Here is a 22253-nt window from a genome sequence, read left to right on the forward strand (position 1 = left end):
AAAAGAGTCCTTTACATCCTTCATACATTTCTGTTTGCTTACCTAGACATAGCGATAAGTCGCTTAGTTTTACTCAGAGTCTTGAGTTACTACTTATAGCGTATGTTACCAAAACGGGTTCTCTACAGACAAGAGTCTACAGAGTGATTAAATTAAGAATTTCAAACACCAGATAAAGTAACTAATCATTTAGCGGTACAGAATTCTAGTATAATTTAAAATTAAGCAAAAAACACAATATTAGATTTCACTTAAAGCCCTGTATACTTTGCCAGATGTTGTATAACAGCTTCTTCCCCCGCCCTGGGAAGATAGTAGTTTTCTAGGACAAATACCTCGGTCTCTGAAAAGGCACACAACCTCTTACTTAAAATTAACACTCTAAGCTACATATTTTTGAGTGGAGGATCAGTTGAAATAATATGAGCTTTTCTTCTTGGATTTATTTAATAGTATAGATTAAATATATAACTTTTTAAAATACTTCTTCTGCTCACCGTGTTAAAATAAGAGACTCCGAGCTGTTTGAAACTTCTTGCAATTTCTCGTGTAGTGACTACAGCAGCTACAGGATGGCCATTTCCCATAGGCTTGCCAATTGTTACAATATCCGGACATACATCTTCGCAAAGAAATAATATAAATTACTTAGCAGAATTCTTAAATTCAATTACATATTTTGATGAAACATGGTTTATAATAAAAAAATTAAATAAATATAAAATACCGTCAATGTAATTTCAGTTTAATTGTCATATCTTGTGTAATTTTTAAAATTCTGAAAGTATATCATTCTCACGTAAACTATTTTATGCCAAGTTTGGTATATGGCAAGAATTAAATATTATGTTATGAAACTGTAAGGTATTCAATTAACAGTTATCTTATATTACGAATCTTTACTGTCACCTTTTTCTCTTCGTTTTTCTGCCAGAATGAAAATTTTTGTTCGAGTGTATTTAAGTGAGGGTTTGAGATTGTTATAGTCAGAACGTATTCTGCCTGCTGAAGGCCACGTTACTAGTTGTTCTATGATAAGTAATCTCGTCTAGGGGGTGGCTTGGCAAATGCGGTCAAGAGCAAGAGACTGACGTTAATTACGGAAGGGGAAAGTAAACGGCTGTGTCAGGGATCATAAGAGGAGATATATTTTTTTTAAAAAAGTGTTTTTTGGCTAGTTTATACATTCAAAGGAAAATACAAGTTACTCACTGAACTTCGCACATTAGTCTGAATAACCTTTAAACCCGATGAACAGTACATTTGTGTGACAAGGCGAGCTTTCTGACTGTACAATCTGTTTTACATTTAGCGAGCTTGTGCCGGATAAGTTTATTCGCTATTTTATGTAATTTCTGCAATATTTTGTAATTCTTTTATTTTTTTTTTCCATTTAAATTTTATTTTTTTAAAGATAATTTCTTTTTATTCACAAATATTTATATTTTCTATTTTTCTAATAAGTGAAACATTTAATTAGATTCTGATATTTTGTTTTCATAAGATAAAGTACGAAACCTTTGTTAAAATTTTCATAGCTCACTGTAGTTCACTGACCGTATTTTAATGTGCCATTTTATTCGCGAGTCCATTCATCCGATTTGAAACTTGGAAATGAATTAACAAATCGATCTTTCCATTCAATTGGTCCTATCGACTTGAATACAGTGAGCTTGAGTAAACGGGAAGTATCTCTCGTAAATATAAAAACCATTATAAGCGCATTTCTAAATAATAATTTTAAAATATAATTTTCACAGCTGTTTGACGCTGCTTTCAAAAGATTTCTTAATTATAAATATAAATATATGTACTGAAAATTACGAAGAGAATAACACATACGTATCTGTTATTACGAGAATAAGTATTGCTAATGTATGCAATAGGGCTTGAAAACTCATTTTGATTCACCTTTCTTTTCTTTATGAATGACGAATATCTGTTTGCCATACACGTGATCAAATAGGGAATAAGTGTTTAATCCGTAAGATTATAAGTATTGATTATAACATTTCATATAACTACTTCTAATTGAGGCTTTCTAAGAGCAACCCCCTTAATTTTGACTCGCAGCTTTTAATTTTAGACTAGGATATGAGCATAGAATCTACCTTTAAACAATGAGATTTTTTTTTAACACTGTGGCATGACAGTGCCTAGTAATAATAGTTTTAGCGTCACTAAGAATCATTTTCTGGATTCTCATATTGATTTTTTTCCAAAAGATATTAAAAGCTGCAATTGACGAGTATGAGCAATGCATAATACATACATATATAACGTAAGCATACCATAAAGAAAAATGAACCCCCAACAAAAGCTGATCGACTGCTATGGAACTCTAAAGACGGGTTTATCAAAGGGAAAATGGCAATTAAAATCAATTAAAATTCCATTTAATTGATTTTAATTATTTATTTACTGTATCGATTTATTACTAATTGTAATGGATTGGAATATCTGAATATGAATTAGCTGAATATTTAAGAAAAATATTATGACTGCGAGAATAGGGAAAAAAAAAACATTTTTTGAATATTTACGCTCTTATAGAATGCAGATGAATTCATTTTTACTCAATGAAAATCAAAATTTAGTAGCTAGTTAATATGTCTTGTATCGAGCACTTTAGTTCAGTGATTCGTATTAATGTGCGCTTTTTTTTTAAAAAAATTTAAATGCTTCAAGAATGATTAGAAAAGGGCATAATTCTCTTCTGCATTTTCAGCTATAACCAAGTGAAATAATTTTCTAAATATAATTCAAAGCATGAAAAATAAGGTACATAAACAGCTTGGAAATGGAACTAGCATTGAGATTCTCTTTAAGAAATATGGTGAAGCTTAACAAAAAGTCTACAAAGTGAAGTAATTCCGTAGAATATTTTCTAACTCTTTATGATTAAATTGCACTCAATTATACTTTATAAACGACATGTAAATACTATTTAATGTATATGTGTGGATGTGTGTGTGTGTGTGTGTGTGTGTGGCTCACTAGCGGCTGAGCTGTAAAGTCGTTGAACTCTGGCAGGTCGATCCGGGGTTCGAATCCGGATCGACGGGGATGGCTGTATTGGCGCTTTCGAGGTTTTCCCCACGTGTAACGTGCATAAGAGTCAATTTTGCTTCGAAAGTTCTCCACGAGGCACCCTTACCCTTAGGCAAATAACCGTCGAATGCTTTACTATAATCAAACAAACAAGACCAAACAATAGATATATAAATAAGTAGCTTAAAAAACTGCTATATTTTATGTATACTTATCAAGTAGTATTTAAATATATATAATGATTAAAAGAAAGGAAAAGTCGGATCCTAATTGATTGTATATAATGTAATCCCTATGACGGCCCTAACAATTCTTTCTCACTTAAAGTCGTAACCCAAAAAGAAAACAAGCAAAATTAAACTTCAGATACGTATACAATACTGAATCTAATACAAAAAATACAAAATATAAAAATAAATTATATATGTACGAAACCTAACTAACTATTTATATTGATATTACGTAAATATAGGTATGGTAATGAACATTGCATAACAAAGATATTTTATACCTTGTTCTATATTTGGTTCCATTTATATATACCTATACATAGATATATATAATTTAAGGATTCCATTTAAGGATTATAGTAGTAGTTAATACTACTACATATAAAACCCAAAAGTGCATCAATAATGTATTTTTCAGTATTATTTAACTTCATTCTTAAGAATTTTCTGCAGTCTAGTTTGCGTTATTTTATTCATAAGTCTCAAATAAAAACAATTATTGGTTATATGTCATTAGAAAATTAACCAAAAAGCAGCGACCACAATGTAATTGAAAAACAGTCCTTAGCCGTGAAAAGGTTGAAAGCCATTCGGTTATGACTATTATCTCACATACTCAGTTACTTCACATACATGGAACATAGCATTCGAAATGAAAAACTCAATATTTACTACAAATTCATTCCTGTAACAAATATCTGTCTACACCTATGGCTTTAAAAAAAGATGTTATTTATCTTACAGTTTATCGTTAAGTAATACATTTTCATTGTACAAAATTGCATTCATTCGAAGAATTCAATTTGTATTTTCCTCTGTATAAAACTGAATGTAGAGAAGTTAGATGTTTAAACAACCCCCACATTTTCAAAAGATATGGAGCAAGATTGTCCCCTCCTTGTCAGCTCTCCCCCTGAAAAAAGGGATTGTAAATTTACGACCTGACCGCATATGGGGGTATTTCGTCTAGGGCGTTGCTTTATTAGGGTCGGTAGTGCTGCCCCCGCCAATGGAAGTTGGGCGTTGCTTTATTAGTTTCGGTAGTGCTGCCCCGCCAATGGAAGTTAACAGCCAACTTGTGTATTTAAATATCTCTGCGTAGCCTTTGGATAAAGGAGACTTAGATTTAGTTTCAATTTAAAATTCTACTTTAGAGTTCATGCCATAAATGCTGGTTGATTTATAAGTACCAGGAGTGACTTCTGTTCAACTTATTTGAGTTCTTAATAAAGTGATCTTTTACACCCTAAATATGTTTCTTTATCTAGACCTAGCGTTAAGTCGCTTACGTCTACATAAGAGCCTTGATTTAATGTATATTACTCAAAAAAATGTCACTCTACAGAACAACTTTTACCTGATCTAAGTTAACTCGTTATATATCGATATAATGTGGCTATGTCAGAACACAGAAAGCAAGCGCACATAGACACATCTTCATAAAGACAGTAAAACCATATTTTTAAAATGATTATACTACAATGCAATCTCTCATGGCGACCACCCTCCTAAGACAATCCAATCTGAAGTGATCATTACTTACGAGAACACAATTAAGAAGTAGTATCAAGCAACATCGGATAATCATATTTTTGGATAATCACTTGAAATCGTGAGTTATAAGAAGGACTCGGTGTGTTTAATTATTTGTATGAATTCTTCTTCCTTCTATAATTAATTGGTTACTTTGACCGTAAAATAATTCAAATTTAATTTAATATTTTCGTCCTCAAAATATGCACATTTGGATAGCAGATGTTTGCTTTGAAGAGCTTTTACATACCAAATCTTGCGCACACAAAACTGAAATACATTTCTTGATATCTAATTCAGTCACATGAAAGGATGAAGAAATATACAAACGTAAATCTGTCTTATGTCAATTAAAAAACAATTAGCGCTTTCATTCATAGGAGAAACATAGCATAGTTATCATAATTACCTTCTCCTTGCAGCTGAAACGCCCACATATGTTTTCCAACTCTACCGAAACCCGTCTGAACTTCATCAGCAACACATACTCCACCTGCTTCACGGACACACCTGTTGGTAATACAAGTATATATATTTAAGAAACAAATATAAGTGATATGAATAGTGAATTAATTCAAAAGTCCTGAAATTTTTCTTTTTATTCTACAACTTTCTGAAGTCAAATTTTATTCAGTCGTTACGTTATGGTATAAATATGTTGTTTATGTTTATACCATAACGTAACGCATTCATAATTTAATCAGCAAATAATTATTGCAGTAAATATAGCGTATTTTCAGGAATTTGTAAAAGGACATTATTAGACAATTTTTATTTCATGACATATTTAAGTGGCTGGAAACTCAATCAAATATATACGGAACAGAACTAAATAACAACGAGAAAGAAATAACATTAAGAGAATCATTTACATAATTTTCCTAAACTTAAATAATCGAAAAATATTTTTAGCTTTAAAATGAATTACCGAAAACATTTCTTTTTGCAGAAATTTTCATTTTGTTTTCTGGAAGTAATGCTTTTTAACCTTGAAAAAAGAAATTGTTGCTATTTCATTTGTGGGAAATATATACTTCCAGTCTGAGGTGCAAGTAATCCAGTGAAAATATATAAACAGTTTCATCATTTATAATAAAATATTTTTGTTATCAAATATGGGCGAAAATTTTCACATTGTATTATTCTCTGATAGTACAATGCCATAGAATGCCGTCTTTCGTTTCAAAGGTTATTTTGAATATATGAGCTCAGTTCAAATTATGATTTTAAGTTCACGTGCCTTGAATTTCTAGGAATTAACTTTTAAACTAGTAGTCTTATCATAACTGTTCAGCTTAAAACCTGTTTTAGGTATCAACAGTTAAAATTATTTGTCAGATGTGCATTAACTATACCTTTGTCTGCGATAGATGTCACCACGAACATCATTCCCGTCATCATCGACAGCAAGTTTTTTTTTTTTTTTTTTTTTTTTTTTTTTAACTTTAAACCCCTTAACTTTTCTTCTTTTAAAGTAACCAAGATTTTCTTCTTGTGCCCTTCTTTTACATTTGATGAATGCCCGAAAGTTCTTAGATAGCAAATAAAGAATATCTAACTTTTTAATATTTAAAACGCTAAGATTATAGTCAAAGAATATAAGATAACCCTTCAATAATTTCAAAAATGAAAAACAAAATTACTTTGATAGACAAATTATCATTTCAATACTTAATTTTTCTAAATTATTTCTACAGTGGTATTGAAATATTATTTTAATTCCTTTTACTTATACCCACCAGCGGCCGAGCGGTAAAATCGCTGAACACTGGTAGTTCGGTCCGAGGTTCGAATCCTGCTAAACGGCTAGCTGCATGGGCATTTTTGTGGTTTTCTCCATGTGTAACGTGTTTATGAGCCAGTTTCCCTTAGAAAGTCCTCCATGAGGCATCCCTCCTCTTAGGCAGATAGCCCTAGTGTGCTTTGCCGTATTCTCAATACATCAACAATACACCTTTTATTTATATTAACGATTAAAGTAATAGCAAAGTTTATCATGTAATAGCGAAGATGCACAATTAGAATCATATAACATAAACTTACTTATATACTTGGGAAAGATATCCTTTGGGTAAAAGTACTTGTCCTCCACAGCTCACCATTGATTCAGCAAAGAAAGCAGCAATTTTTCGACCTTTTGCTTCTGCTTTGTTAATGACATTTTGAACATTTTCAGCATATTTGTAACCAATTACGTCGGTTTCGTATTCATCAGATGTAAATTCACCTCGGTAGCTGCATGGAAGGGACGCCTACAGAAAAAGAAAAATATTACAGTAAAATTTACGCGTCTTTACTTTGTCTATTTCATTAAAGCCAGTATTTAAAAACTTTGGTATTTTTCTACTAGTAAAAAATGTCATAAATCAATACCATTCAAGCAAACGGTGAAAAAATTAATTGTTTTACCAAAAGAATAGATTTTCATACGTTTTATTATTTGCTATAAATAGTTATACTAATATGATTTTAAAGCTAAAAGTGTTCCCAAAGCATCTTATCTGTAAATTCTGAGATATACATTAAAAAGTTTTTTAATTAATCTTGTTGTTCTTTCCTTTTTTAAACTTCTAGAGAAATTATTATATTATATATATATACATACTTTGTTTACAAGAATAAAACAATAGAAAGTTAATATTGTCATATTAACTGTATGGCAAATAAAAATCATAAAAACCTGGTGATTTTTGGTGTCAGACGCAAAATAATTTTTTAATTAAAAAATAACATCTGGAAATATACTAACCATTTTAATTTAAAATTAATGTTAAAGAATCATTGAACTGAATTAATATTAAAATTCAATTTTCATCAGCTACCGAAGAAAATAGGTTTCCTCTTAGCTACTAGATGGCAGCACTACGGAAGATTTCAGATTTCTTATCAAGAATCGTAATATATTTTAGCACGATTGAATGCTAAAATCATTTTCATTTTTGAAAGTTTAGCAGCCAGTTTTATTAGCAATTTAAAGCTTTAAGTTTACAGTAATTCAGTGTTTTTTTTTTTTTTTATCAAATACTCCATTAGTTCCTTTTTTTTTTTTTTTTAATTGTTGGGGGGAGGGAGGATTTTGACAGACGGGTGTTTTTGGAGTCTATTTTGATCCACTGTGTTATTCTTGATCAACATGCTACTACATTATTTAAATACTTCGAACTCACTTTCGAAAATACTTACTTAATAAGTGATTAAATGTCCCATTTCCTCCTCTTTAAATAAAAAACTAATTTATCTTAACGGTTGTGCTTATTTTTAATACCTAATTAAATAATAAAAATAACGTACACAGAGTATGGTTTCAGAAAGAACACTCTATCAGCTATTGCAACTGCGCATTATTGTTAAAGAAACCTAATTCTTTAACAATGTTTTGAAACGTTTACATATTTGACTAGCTTAATAAGCATAAAAGAGGATACTATACTGCCAAAATTTATGTTATAATAGAAATAATAAAAAACTAATTGTAAATTTGCAACAAATAGAATAAACTAGGAATGTACTTACAACATGCACATAGTCCTTTTTCCCGCCACTTATCTTTTCAAATTTCATAGGGCTCATATCTGTAGACGTAGACAAATTGCCATGGTACGCTCTAAAAACATTTAAAAAATATTATTTATTTAATATCTTGGTACTGATTTAGAAGAATAATTACGAACTCTGTAGAAAAATCAGCACCATAACAACACCTGTTTATGCTTTATGCTGAAGGTTTAGATAAAAAAAATTCGATACAAAAACACTAACTTTACTTTAACAAACATTAACTTTAACAATATGACGGAAGCTAATTGTTAATAGCATAAATAAACTAATTAAGAGCTTTTGTACATTATAATAAGCGTTTTTCTAAACTTTCATGTGATTAGTAATTAAGTTAAAAATGAATTCTTATCTGAAGTATGATAGATGCATACATTATTTATTTTGTTAGAATTTAAAAAATTGTTCACAATTTAAATCATTAATCATTTCCTTCATATTAAAGAGAAACATATAGTTTATAAAACAAAAAGTTTCTTCCGAGAAACACGGTATTATTTCGCTTTATTTTTTATTCGTTTTACGGATAATTAATTCATTTCGCTAGTTTTGTATTTCTCTTATTACAGAAATGTTTTCAAAACCTAACAACTTAAAACATTTTCATGTCAATAGAAATAAAATGCGTGAAAAGTTTGCATTACTTTTAATTTTCCTTTGAATGTAAAGTTACTTCTGTAAGAAAGAGCATGAGAAACTTAATCCTTTTTCAGTCAAATATGTCTCTCTTGCTAGGTACGTCGTTATATAATGATTTTAAATAAGAGATTCTTACCCATCCAAAACAATAACATCTTCATGACCGGTATGCGCTCGTGCCAGTCTTAAAGCAATATCATTTGCTTCTGATCTGTAAATAAGTTTAATAACCTTCGTTAAAAACAAAAGTACTTCCATCTTATAAGTGCAATGAACAAAATAATTTAATTTTTCATGACGGACGTCTGCATGAAAATGTAATGAAAGCTAAAATAGTTTTATTAATCATAACAATTTTTAAAATTAATTTTGAATTAATTTTTTTTAAGCAGAATTTCTATAAATTTCTGTTAGGTTTCTATACATTTGTGTTTATGTAAGCAATCTGCTTGACGCAAAAAATCAAAACAATAATTGTGTCATTATTTTTTTCTCGCTTGCTTTTCTTATTTCCAAGGCATTTCAGGGTCCCTTTCAATATTATTTACATTCTTTTGAGATTTAATGACTGATAAAAGTGCGCTGGTTGTTTTCCTGTACGCAGCTATCTGTCTTAATTTTGTGGTAAATTCACTATAGTTCTGGCAGACAACATTAAAAGGAATGAAGTCCAAATATCTCTTGCCTCTCTTCTCCTACTTTCGCCTCTAAAAAAATAGGGTTCCGTTTCGAGTAGACGTATCAGAAAAAGAGGTTCCGAACAAAATTTAAATGCCTTTATTTTGAAAAAACGATATGGTCATAGAAATCCATGTCTTCTGGAACTCAAATTCTTGCCCAAGTGACAATTTGAGAACCTGAGTTTACCACTAAATGAAACGAGATAGTGCGTTTTAACAAAACTTTATCAAATGAAAACAATCCGCGGAAAATATTTATCATTCAGAAGTACATTTCTACATACATCTAGAAGAAAAATTTGTAACCAGAATGATTCAGCAATACATAAGGCATTTACTCCCTTTTTTCTGCATGCCTTCGTAATGTAATGTAGCACACTCGGCGCGTATTCGAGAAATCCAGGTTCGAGTCCCGGCGAGAGCATTACACATTTTCCACGTCTCCTGCTTCAAAGTAACCTAATGACTCAACAGTAGCGCTCCAACTATAAGGTGGTGGATGATGACTCTTCAGCACCGGGACTTAGCGATTGGGTCACCTTAGCCCCAGTCACCCTTTAAAAGGGGGAATAAATAAGGTATGTTCTACCTCCTTTCTGCATGCCTTCGTGGTGTAACAGTAACACACACTAGGCGCGTATTCCAGAAGTCGATGTTCGAGTCCCAACGAGGGCAGAACTCATTTTTCACGTCTCCAGCATCAAAATAACCTAATGACTCTACAAATGTATTCCTAATAGTTCGCTCTCACTTGTAAAATGTATCAAAACTTCGTTGCATGAAGCTTGACGAATCGGGGGCCTATGCAAATAAAAATTTCTAATCTGTAAACAAATGTTCCTGACGTACCAGAATAAAAGTGGCTGCTAATGTAAAATGAATGAACCATATTGAACTTTCTCTCTCATTAAAAGGTAGACAGTTTATAAAATAATCCTCAGGCAAGTTTGTTAACAAGCTCCCTCGTGTCTGGCCACGTGTCTTTTTGTAAACGACTTTAATTTTGTAAACAAGCATCCTCTTGTTTGGCAAGCTTAAGAGAAATAAAAGAAAGCAAAGGCTAACTGCCTTCCAAGTGAAATTTCTAGAATGAAAAAAGTATTCCATTGAAATTTAACTTTAAATAGGCTACAGATGCGAATTTTTAAGCGCAAAAGGTCGTTAGTACTAATGTGCTATTAGTTTGGAAACGGGAATTGGCGGCGTATCTCTTTAAATGCACGAATCATTTTTCAAATTGTTGCCACATAATATTATTGCTTTGTATCACTTTTAAAGAAATTAAATAATGAAGAATCTGCATGAATGTATGCATGTTTCTCGCCCTATAAAGAAATGACGGTACCTAGGGCCATCCAATTTTGAATAAAGTGCACATGCAAGCCCGAAACATAAAACAATTTTGAATAACGTGCACCTGAAAGCTCCACCCGAACATGTGCACCTGGAAGCCCGGATTTTCAATTTCGAATTTTATATTTCATATTTTATAAAACTTTAATGAATTTTTAACAAGCTCAACAATTTGAAAGTCAGCAGTAGCAAAACTATACGGATTGAAACATTGTTATTTCTAGCACGCGAGACTGTTTATCGGAAATTCTAAAGATATGCTGTTTTCAAGTATTTTGTGATTCTCATGTTCAAATGAATTTTATGTGGCGTAAGTGCGAAGAATATGATATTTAATTACCAATTTAGCAAACAAAAGGTTAATCATAAAAAGATTTTAAAAAAAAGTTTTGCAAGCCTTCTTACTAAGAAAGCTGTACATTTACATGATAAACTGATAAACGACTGAAAACAATAGCAAAATGTTTGCCAGCACTTCACACTTCATCGGGAAATCTAAACACATACTGCTTTTAAAATGTTAGGGATTTCTCTGTTGAATTGCATACGGCGTAAGTGCGAGGAAAATGATGCGTAATAAGAAAGTAAAAAAAAAAAAAAAAAAAAAAAAAGGTTAGCAGGTGTGACTGCAACAGACTTCTGCGACTAGACTGCGAGCTCCAAACCCTTTTGGATGATCGTTTATCTGAAATCTTTCAGATTTTTTTTTAAAATTTATTTATGTAGATCTCCAAATTTAATGCTAAAATTTTAAGCATTTCAATACTTTTTTTCAAATATACGTCTATGAAATAATTTTCTATTTTATGGTAAATAAATACACAGCTTTGCTCTGATACTAAATAAGGTGAAATGCTGGGAAGTTATTTTTATTAAATATACACATGACATTATCTATTTACCCTGAATTAACAAAGAAGCAAACGTTGAGTTTTGGTGGAAAGGTAGAAATAAGTCGTTGAGCGTACAAGACCATGTTATCATGCAAATACCGACTGTTGGTGCACAAAAGACTCATCTGCTCAGCAGCAGCTTGCGTGACATGGGGATGGCTGTGACCCACTAGAAATAAATTGAAAATTTAAACACAGATTAAAATACAAGATACATGAGCAAACATTTAAGTTTTAATATGAATTAATAAGCATATTTTTACTACAAAGCAAATCCAATGAACCACGTATACAACAAAACTGCAGAATTCGTTGTCAAACTTAAAACTTCACCACTAGATCAACATCATTAGATTTTACCCTGAAGAAAAAACTTTCTTAAATTCCTATAAAGCTGTATAGGTACTCTATAGCAACTCTATTCAAACTACGAGTGCAATCCCATTGGGGGTCGCAAAAATTTATAGTAGGATCTTACTAGATGCATAAAATTCCTAAAAATCTGAACTCTGATACATAACTTATAAAGCATTTCTCCCGCCTTCTTAGCATGCCTTCGTGGTATGATGGTCTGCACGCTAGGCGCGTATTCCAGAGGTCCGTGGTTCGATTCCTGGCGAAGGCGTTGCTCATTTTTCATGTCTCTTGCTCCCAAAATACCAAATGTCTCTACAAGTGTCGCCCGAACTAAAAGGGTGGTGGATGATGATTCTCCACACCCAAGATTTGACGATTATGTCCCCCTAAATCCTCAGTTTCCCTTTAAAGAGGGAAGTATATAAGGTATTTCTCCCGCCTTTTTGGCATGCCTTCGTGGTTTGGGGGTCTGCAAGCTGGGCGCGTATGCCAGAGGTCCATGGTTTAGTTCTCGGCGATTCCAAAATACCTTATGCCTCTACAAACTAATGGTCGACGCTCTGGTTGGAGTCACAAAATTGCTTTTTAGGGGTTTTTAGGAGATTTTTTTCCGAACTTTTATAAAGTCGCAGAGATATAAAGTTTGAATACCACTGTTCTACAGAAGTGCTTCTCTATAAAAATTTTAAGCAATTTTATAAAGTTTTCCCTGAACAGAATTCTGTAGAAACGTTACTTTTCAAACTCAAGAGTTTTAATCAAAGCAAATTTTCATTTCCTATTGTACTATATGAGATACAGAAGAACAAATATAAACATTTTTTTATAAGTGTTGAATCGTTTTTGAATGAAAACATTTGCTCACTTTCTTCTAACTGAACGTTTTTAGTAATGTATGTAACATTTTATGCACTTTTTTTTTTTTTTTTTTTTTTCCGTATTGCTTATATAATACAAAAATTAAATCTTGCCAGGATGTAAAATCAATTTAAATCCTAAAGTCAGTTTTAGGCAACTAGACCTTGTGTGCCTTGACACATTCAAATAACGGAACTTAAAATTAGTTAAAAGATTAAATTTATGCTTTTAATTTTAAACTTTATTTCCTGAAATTCATGTTTTAGTTTTGTATATCTGCCACTGATAAGAAAATAATTAAACTTAACTATTATTTAAAATGTATTTGCTTTTATTTAAATATTTTGTAAAATGAAAAGAATATTTAGGGGAAAAAATTCCATCTGTTCCTAAACTTTTTATTCGTCTTCCCATATAGATTACAGATCATTTCAAAAGTTAGGTTAAAAAATCGATTCAAAAATGAAAATTAAATTAATTTTTTTTATTCCAAAAAAATTGTTGATTTGAAACCTCTGTAGAGTCTTTTATAAGAAATTAAAGCAAAGAAAGCTGTTTAGAATTCTTTAGAATTATGACCCAATTTTCGACAAACAAAATTTGATATTTTCAGTACAATTCCATTAGTTGATTGTATGCACATTATATAAGATTCTATACACGGAACTTTAAGAGATTGTACACTTTTTTTTATAGAATTTCTGCATAAATTTCTATAGAATATCTACTTATATCTCTATAGAAACTCAGAAACTATATCTAAAATACTTTAAAAATTCTATAGTATACCTTTGCCCTAATTCATAGAAAATTAAGAATTGTAAAGGAGTTTAATATTTGATTTCATTTATAGATTTCTTTAAGATATTTTCACAGGGTCTTTGAAAGTCCTCCAAGAAGACATTCCTCCTCTTAGACAGATAGCCGTCGTGTGCTTTGTCACAGTCAAATAAACCAAACCAGTCCAAAAACATAAGGAAAATTTAATATTTATTACTTATCAATTAAACGTTACCTAACAGCTAGTTTTATTTTAATTTCTTTCTTATGTGCCTTGTCAAGCCACGATATTCACACAGATCAAAGGTTTATGCAAATTTTACCTCAAATGGTATAGGTTAAAATTAGAATGTAACCTTAACCAGCAGGGTGGCTTAGTAATATCCTTCCTGGAGTGCCCTTGTCCATTTGCAAAAAAAGATTTTAAACCACTCTGTATGTTTGGTGGAGTTCGGTTAGAGTAAGAAAGTTGACTGGTTTCCGTCTGACTTAAAGTATTGTAGACACAACCAGATTTAGACTTGATTAGGCCCTAAGCTATTTGAGATGCGGGTCTCTTTATAAGTCTCTTATAATACATTTTAATACTATTTATACTATATTTCAATTTTTTGGGGGCCCCCAAGGAAGTGGGGGCCCTAAGCTATAGCTTGTGTAGCTTATACGTAAATCCGGCTCTTATTGTAGATCTGAGTATCTCCTGGTCGTTAAAATCCCGTTTAAACTTTAGCATACCAGTCAGCAACTCTTGCTGAAATCGATGCGAAGTGGTACAATTTTATTTGTTCTTAATTATGTTTCCTACTAGTAGAAGCTAATCAAGTTTTGTGTTAATAATGCCTTATCTTATGTAATAATAGTTAAACAATAACGGAGGCTATAACTCGCCAACCAATATGCATACTGTTAGAATAAATTAGTGTGATTTTGCATAATGAAACTCGGCAGCGTCAAAAACAAACGAGAGCCAAACGATATATATTGGGAAAATAGGATTCTACCTACAGTTTTTGATGCAAGAAGTGTTATATTACTTAATAGTTTGTACTTGTATTGTACTTAAGCTTTTAAGAATGTTACGTTCTTTTTTGGAATATACTTTATTGCCTAATAGGTTTGTTGTTTAATAGGTAAGACTGAAGATATTTAAAACTTATAAATAAATCTCTTGTAAGTTCTTTTTTAAACACTTCAATTTAAATGTTTGTGAAGACTGCTAACTTTGATTTGTATTCTACTTGAGCTAAGCAAACTCTTTAACTTGTTAAATGAATATTTCATACTTATTCTAATTTGTGAAATCTTTTATAAAACTGCGCTAAATAGAGGATAGTGTACTTAAACATCTTAACTGTGTTTTGAATGCACGACATATTACATACCTTTTAAGGGTCTGCTGTTAGGTTTGACATCAAGCAGTTGACAATTTTTCGAACTATTTTTTTCGAACCCTTGATTTATGATCAGAATTCCTCAATTTTAAAATGTTTGTATTTTAGAAACAGAAACTACAATGAAAAATTAAAATCTTTACGAATTCTTATATCGGTAATGCTGACAAGGGCATAAACTAAAATTTCATTTTCTTGGTTGCCATTAAAAAAACATATTTGCATCATATGGAACTAAGAGTTTCTAAACGATTTCTTTCCGGATTCATTAGTGTTTATTTGTAGCCCAGTTGGGGAACGTGCGGCCTTCGTTAGTTTTTTGTGCGGCCTCAAGCTGTTGTATTAATTAATACTTAATTATTTTTTTGGACAGTTTATTTAATTAATTTAAAAAATTTTGTAACGCAAAGTTTCCATTGTCTGTTTCGGCGAAACGCGTAATGGAGTTAGCTTAGTTCGATGTTCATTCAGAAATTTCCCTTGAAAAGCCGAATGGACCTCGAATTGGGCTAATTTACCATTTTCCGCTTTTTAATTTTTAATTTACAATTCACATATACATATTTTGCCTTTAACTTGTTCCATCGATTAGTATTTTACTGTGTTTTATTTTTTGTCTTTAACTTGTTCCATCGATTAGTATTTTACTGTGTTTTATAATTTACTTTTTATTTCGCATATAGCCTAATATATTACCTCATTGAATTTGATTAGTCTTTTAATACTGTGTTAAAATTTCCGAAAATATAGCTTTTGGTAACTTAACTACATTTTACCTTCTCATTTCCTTAATTTTGCAGCACATTGCGCAAAAAATTTTGACCAAAATTGGTCTTTTTTGTATTGTTCTTACAACTTTACTTATAATAATTAATACTTAATTTCATAGATTACGACAATTTTAAAATTAACAGAATTAAATAACGTGCTGCCATCTATTGAGCACAATATCAATTAGAATGCTTCAGCGTGGCAGTTCTTGCAGTTCTTCATATTCTGAAATTATTGTCATCTTTATAGTCTAAAATTATTGCCAATCTGGTGAACCTTTCAGTTTGCCAACGTCCAATAATAGAAATTCTATTGTTTTGTGATTATTTTTGGCCATTGCTCACCCTACTTGGAATACAGTAATCCTTTTGCTACAGCAACCGAGAGACAGATAGAACCTACTTTTTTTTCCACTACCCCGCACCCCTCCGCATTTCCCATGGAGGTAGGAAGTAGGTCCTTTCTTACCTCCATGGCATTTTCCCTTCATGTTGCAAGAGTTGGTGACTTGTAGCTATTTGTGCGTGCTCGTAACAGTCCCATCTCGTATTGCTATCGGCTATTTTGAAAATCAAGTTATTGTTTTTCTTATTCTAAGGACTTATTAATACACAGTTTTATTGTATTTTTAGTACGTATACGCTTTTTTAAAGATACTATTTGATATTTGTTTTTCCTCCATCATGTCAAATTGTAAGAGAAAAAAATAAAACATTTAATGTAGAGGGGGAGTTAATGTAGATTTAATGTAGAGGGGGAGTTAGATTATTTCTTTACTTCCGTGAAAAATAAAATTGTGTGTTTATTGTGCAATACAGTTTTGAATACTTTGAATAAAGCGAATTCAAATAGTGTTGATCTACCGTACTTCCACAAAGTTCGCTGGCTATCAACAGGACAGGTTTTTGATAAACGTTTTAACTTTACGACGACAAATTTTAAATTTCTATCAAGAACATGGAAAACTATATGATGTATCAGGTGAAGCATTTTTGCATTTTTGTCTGATAGAATGACATCGCATTTTTGTCTGATATCATGACAAAACAAAGCAATTTAAATATTTGCCAGCAAGGTAAAACGAAGCATATATATGATATGTGGCAAACGATCCAAGCGTTTCGAACCATACTAGCATTTCCTAAATTATTGCTCTCTAGCTCGAATATATTTGCAGAACACTTTTCGAAGCTAGCAAAAATATAAAAATAAAACATTCAATGAACATGTAGGTGTCTAGGACTTTTTAACAGAAGAATATACTGAAACATTTTCAGATTTCGACGAGTACACTTCTACTATAAAATTGGCATTTGAATCACATTTAGTAGATATACCCAAAGCTCCTCCTGGAGTTACGGAAAGATAGTGTCCTCAAATTTCTTTTTGACGCTAAAAAGAATCCTTGCCTGCGAGAGCATGCGTGCCGTTTATTTTCCTGCTTTATAATTACTTACTGCTGCCAGTCAACATTTTTTTTTTCATGACAAAAATTAAAACTAGTTTTTAAACGCAATTTACAGATGTTCATTTAGAGGATCTACTAAAGCTGCGCGTTACGAAGCTTAATCCAAATAGTGTATTACTTTCAGGAAAGAAACGAATGCAAATATCCTACTAAATTAAATTTTCTATCCGATTTTAACATTATTTTACATACTTTTGCTATATTTTTTTTATAATTTAATATCATTATTTTCTATTGTTTTTCTTTTATAACGTAATAAATTTATTGATTTATCTACTTTATTATTTTTATTTGAAAAAGTGTTTAAATATATGTAGTTGTTTATTAAAAATTATTAAAGATTAATGTTATAATAAGCTATTAGCCTTATGTGAATACAAAAATATTTTATATTGTGAATTTTTATTTAAATAAATGACTTAATGTTTTTATGCATTATTTCCACATAATGCAATAAAGTGATAAAACTACACGGAAACAAAAATAACATCACAAAAGTCGCATTTATAGACATATAAACCTATGCGGCCTGCCTAATTTAAATGTGGCCTCATGGTAAAAAAAGTTCGCAACCTTTGATTTATAGCATACCAAACGAAATTACAAGCTACGCTCACTTAAAATCATAACGCTGAAGATGAATATTAAAAGTAGTTATAGGAATAAATACTTATTTAAAAGGTTTCGCTTGATTTATTGGCTTTCGATGATAATAACGTCTAAATCGTGGTGTATTTCCACACTCAGGAATGCATAAATTGCACGACTAACAACTTTTGAGATTTGGAAGCTGCGCACGTATCTCGGAGAGCCGGTTTTGACTTTGAAGATCAAGGTCAGAACTCTGTTTACTGGCAAGAATGACAAAATATGAATAAAAGAAAATTAACGAGTTTTTCGACTTGCAGTTAGTTATCCTTACGCAACAAACGCATAGAGGTGCTATTACGCCAAAGGTAATGGAAAACATCGCCAACTGGCTCGCGTTCAAACATGCAAGCAATTCTACAGGGAAAAAAATGTTGGGAAAACTGCGCATTACTGCGTCCTTCTGCGGCACTTGGCGATCGATCCGGAATCTAACTTCTTCGAACACGCGGAAAACTTTGCGTGCTACCTTGTGCATGCTGGGAAAATTTTCTTCTTTCTCGATGATTTATTTCTTTAAAAGTGAAATACTTAATGTTTCGCATATTGAAAGAAAACACGAAAATTTTTAAATATATATAAATGTACTTTTAATCTTTTATTTCCCTCACTGTTTAATTATATGCGCATATATTGTTTCATATGTGTGAGTTGTAGTGTTTAAAAATCGGAGTTGAAAATTTTAACAGAATTTGAAAAAAAGATGTTCAAAACTCAATAAAATGTTGAAGTTAATGAATGTTAATTAGTTAATAGAAGTTAATAAATGTTGAACTCAATAAATGTTAAGTTCAATGATAAAGTTAATGACTTCATGTATATACCTGTTATTAATTATTAGTAGAATATGAAACTTAAAATTAAACTTGTTATTATTTTTTTATTAGTCGATTATTTATTCTTCAACGCATGAATGTTATGAAAAAGAATATTATTTAGAAAATTTAATTCTGCTAAACTCACCTTCAAAAAATTAAATACTATTTTGGCACAAAACAGTAATTTAATAACAATTTATAGCGCTGTTTGGGAGTTCTTAATATTTACGTTTAGTTTATTTAATTACGGCAAAGCACTCAAAGGCTATCTGCCCAAGGAAAGGGATGCCTTCGTGCAGGACATTCTAAGGAAACTGGCTCATATACACGTTACACATAGAGAAAACCACGAATGCGCTCATACAGCCGTTCGTGGAATTCGGACCGAATTACCAGTGTTCAGCGACTTTACTGCTCGGCCGCTGGTGGGCCTAATATTTATGGAAAGGATAAGGTAAGTTGACGAAGGTATTGACTTAAAACAACAAATTTTGCAAAAAATGCCCTTTTGAAATTCTACCCATCATATACGCATGGTCTAACTTTTTGGAAAGTATATGTTAAGATATTATTTATCACTTATCACTTATCACTTGCTATTCGGTTAAAAAGAAACGTAGTTATTTGATTTCCTCCAACGCCTTTTACTTATCTCAACCATTTAATTGCCTTTATTACAGAACACATTCAACACATCAAGATATATGTGAGATTATCTAAGAAAACTTTTCTATTTTCTTCAAAAATACCGTAACAAATATGAGGCCATCTAATATGCAAATTCGCCTTATATTGAGGTCAGAAAAACATTCCCTTTTCTTTAAGATTGACTGGCAAACAGGAAATGAAATATTTTTGTATATTTCATATTTAGCACGGCATAATTTTCCGATGAGATATTTTTTCCGTACAAGTATTAAATTTTCTTTCGGATTTGGTGTCGGTTTATTTGATTACCGCAAAGCATACTAGGGCTATCTGCCTGAGGGGAAGGATGCATTTAAGGAGGACGTTCTAAGCGAACTGGCTTGTCTACATTTACACTAGCGGAACTTTGAGCCTAAGAAACGCAGGCGAATTTGAAGACTCGTTTGAGAGCTTTTTAACAGCAATTTTTTCGTATTATGAGGGAATATTTAACTCTTAAACTCTTGAATAATGTTATAAGTTAGGCTGTTTATTTAAATGTGTACATATTCAGTTTCAGTTTAAAAAAAAAAAGAGTAACATTTTCGCCATTTAGTGAAGCTAGCAACTTCCGCGTGCATTTCTTAGGCTCAAAGTTCCGCTAGTGTAAATGGGCCTTTACACGCGGGAAAAACCGCGAAAAACACCCATGCAGCCAGCCCGTTTGCCTGGAATCAAACTCATGTTGGGACTACCAATGTTCATCGCTTAGCCGCTGTTCACCGTTTACTGCTTACCGCTGGTGGTCCCTTTTACTTTCCGAGCAGGAAAGACGAAAAATCTGTTATGCATCTGTCGCAATTCAAACCACGGTTAACTTTTAGCTGGACCCGTTACCACGTATGGCAAGCACGAAAGAATGCGATATTTTTTTAAATCCAATGGCACGAGACCTAGTCGACCAAATTTAGGTGGTGATGAATTATCGTCTATCGCATTTCAGTTCCGGAATCATTCTAGAGACCATTAAACATTTAGGATCACGTAATGTGAAATATCAACTATGCCGTCGCTTGGATTCGAAGTAGAGTATCTTCTTTGCCAGTTAAACATGTTAACCATATACATCACAAGAGAACCGCACGAGGGAATGCGATAATTCCCTATAAGCGTTCATCACTGAGTTGAATTAGAGATAATAATACTTATTCTGTGGAAGAACCCATTGAAAAGGTTTTATTTATTTGGTTTATTCTGATTAGGGTAAAGCTCTCGACGGCTATTTCCTAAGAGGAGGAGTGCCTTCGTTGACGGCTTTCTAAGGGAAATGGGCTCGTATGCAAGTTACACATAAGGAAAATCATGAACACACCCATGCAGCCAGCCCGTTTGTCTGGATTAGAACTCTGGACCGAACTACCATTGGAAAGGTGTAGATTAATAACGAACAAAGGACAAAATTAATTTATGTACAGAAAATATTCTAAATGCAAATTAATATTTACTAGAATGTAATAGCGCTGTAATTTAATGATCATACAGATATCTTCCGGGCTGAGAATGCAATACCTATTCAGGGACATACCAAGACCTAAAAACTATCTCATAATTTCTCAGAACAGATTGTTCCACAGAGATTGTTTTACACGTTGATAATTAAAGCCTGCGTAAGTTATTTGGATATTTGTATAGGTAATTATGCTGTAGCGTAATGAAACATTTCCACTCTAAGTAATGATCAAAGCTAGATTAGACTGAGGTTTATAAATATGGCAATATTAAATAAAAATGTGCTTATCACATGCTTAATTATTCTTAGATGAATCTTAGACCGTCAAGCTTTAAGGAAAAGTTGTAGATAAAGCTTTTAGGGAAAAGTTGTAGAAGCTTCTTAAAATGAATTACACATTTCATTATTACGGCAAATAATATTTCACCTAGAATAAGAAAGGACTTCTTTTTTTAAGATATACTTCAGTCTAAGTCAGTTGAAAAGGTCCAAGTAGGCTCACGAGCTCTTAAACAATTTAAAACACAGTATTTCTAATTTATGTATTTAAATCGCATACAATTAGCTCAAAATGTTGCTTCCGGTTTTGTGAATCAGAATTATTAATGATTATGAATATTAAAATTAATTCTATTTAGTTGGTAGAAGAGATTTTATGAAATATCAAAAATAATAATGTAAACTTCTAGTTGCTGATGCTAAATGGCAGAAAGCATTACAAGGAATATGCACATCAAGAGTAGAGAATTACAGTGATGTGTATAAGTTAAAATATGTCTTAGAAATGTTGTGATCTAATAATGGTCGCAGGCATGGATTCAAAAGCTCTCACACGGGTCATAAACTCTTGGAAGTTATGGCAAATTTATTCTTAACTTTTAAATATCAGCACTCTTATCTTCTCTTCAACTGGTATTCCTAAGATTTGAAACGATCTTATCAAAAATAGGGAAAATGTAAATAAATTGATTAGCGCAAGTAGATACATTACCGACACTGATGACAGAATAGGAAAGATAGGTTTGGATAACGTTATCGATCAAACGGAAGAACCAATAAAGATTATCTGCAAGTAAACACGACCGGCTCTT

The 22253-nt window shown here is 31.7% G+C and overlaps 1 protein-coding gene across 2 annotated transcripts in view; it reads right to left on the minus strand.

Annotated features, from left to right (window-relative positions):
* The window catches only part of LOC118203968 (5-phosphohydroxy-L-lysine phospho-lyase), a 44319-nt gene that overhangs the window by 7956 nt on the left and 14110 nt on the right, over nucleotides 1–22253 (minus strand). For both annotated transcript variants that reach the window (XM_035376280.2, XM_035376281.2), the window contains 6 exons: nucleotides 11944–12103; nucleotides 9145–9219; nucleotides 8328–8418; nucleotides 6858–7066; nucleotides 5224–5324; nucleotides 498–622 (listed from right to left, as the gene is read on the minus strand). In XM_035376280.2, coding sequence (XP_035232171.1) covers nucleotides 498–622; nucleotides 5224–5324; nucleotides 6858–7066; nucleotides 8328–8418; nucleotides 9145–9219; nucleotides 11944–12103 — 761 coding nt within the window. The remainder of the gene's footprint in view (nucleotides 1–497; nucleotides 623–5223; nucleotides 5325–6857; nucleotides 7067–8327; nucleotides 8419–9144; nucleotides 9220–11943; nucleotides 12104–22253) is intronic.

Source organism: Stegodyphus dumicola, chromosome 1 (assembly GCF_044657685.1).
Source record: "Stegodyphus dumicola isolate Sdum_Otavi_A_Nest chromosome 1, ASM4465768v1".
Taxonomy (NCBI): domain Eukaryota; kingdom Metazoa; phylum Arthropoda; class Arachnida; order Araneae; family Eresidae; genus Stegodyphus; species Stegodyphus dumicola.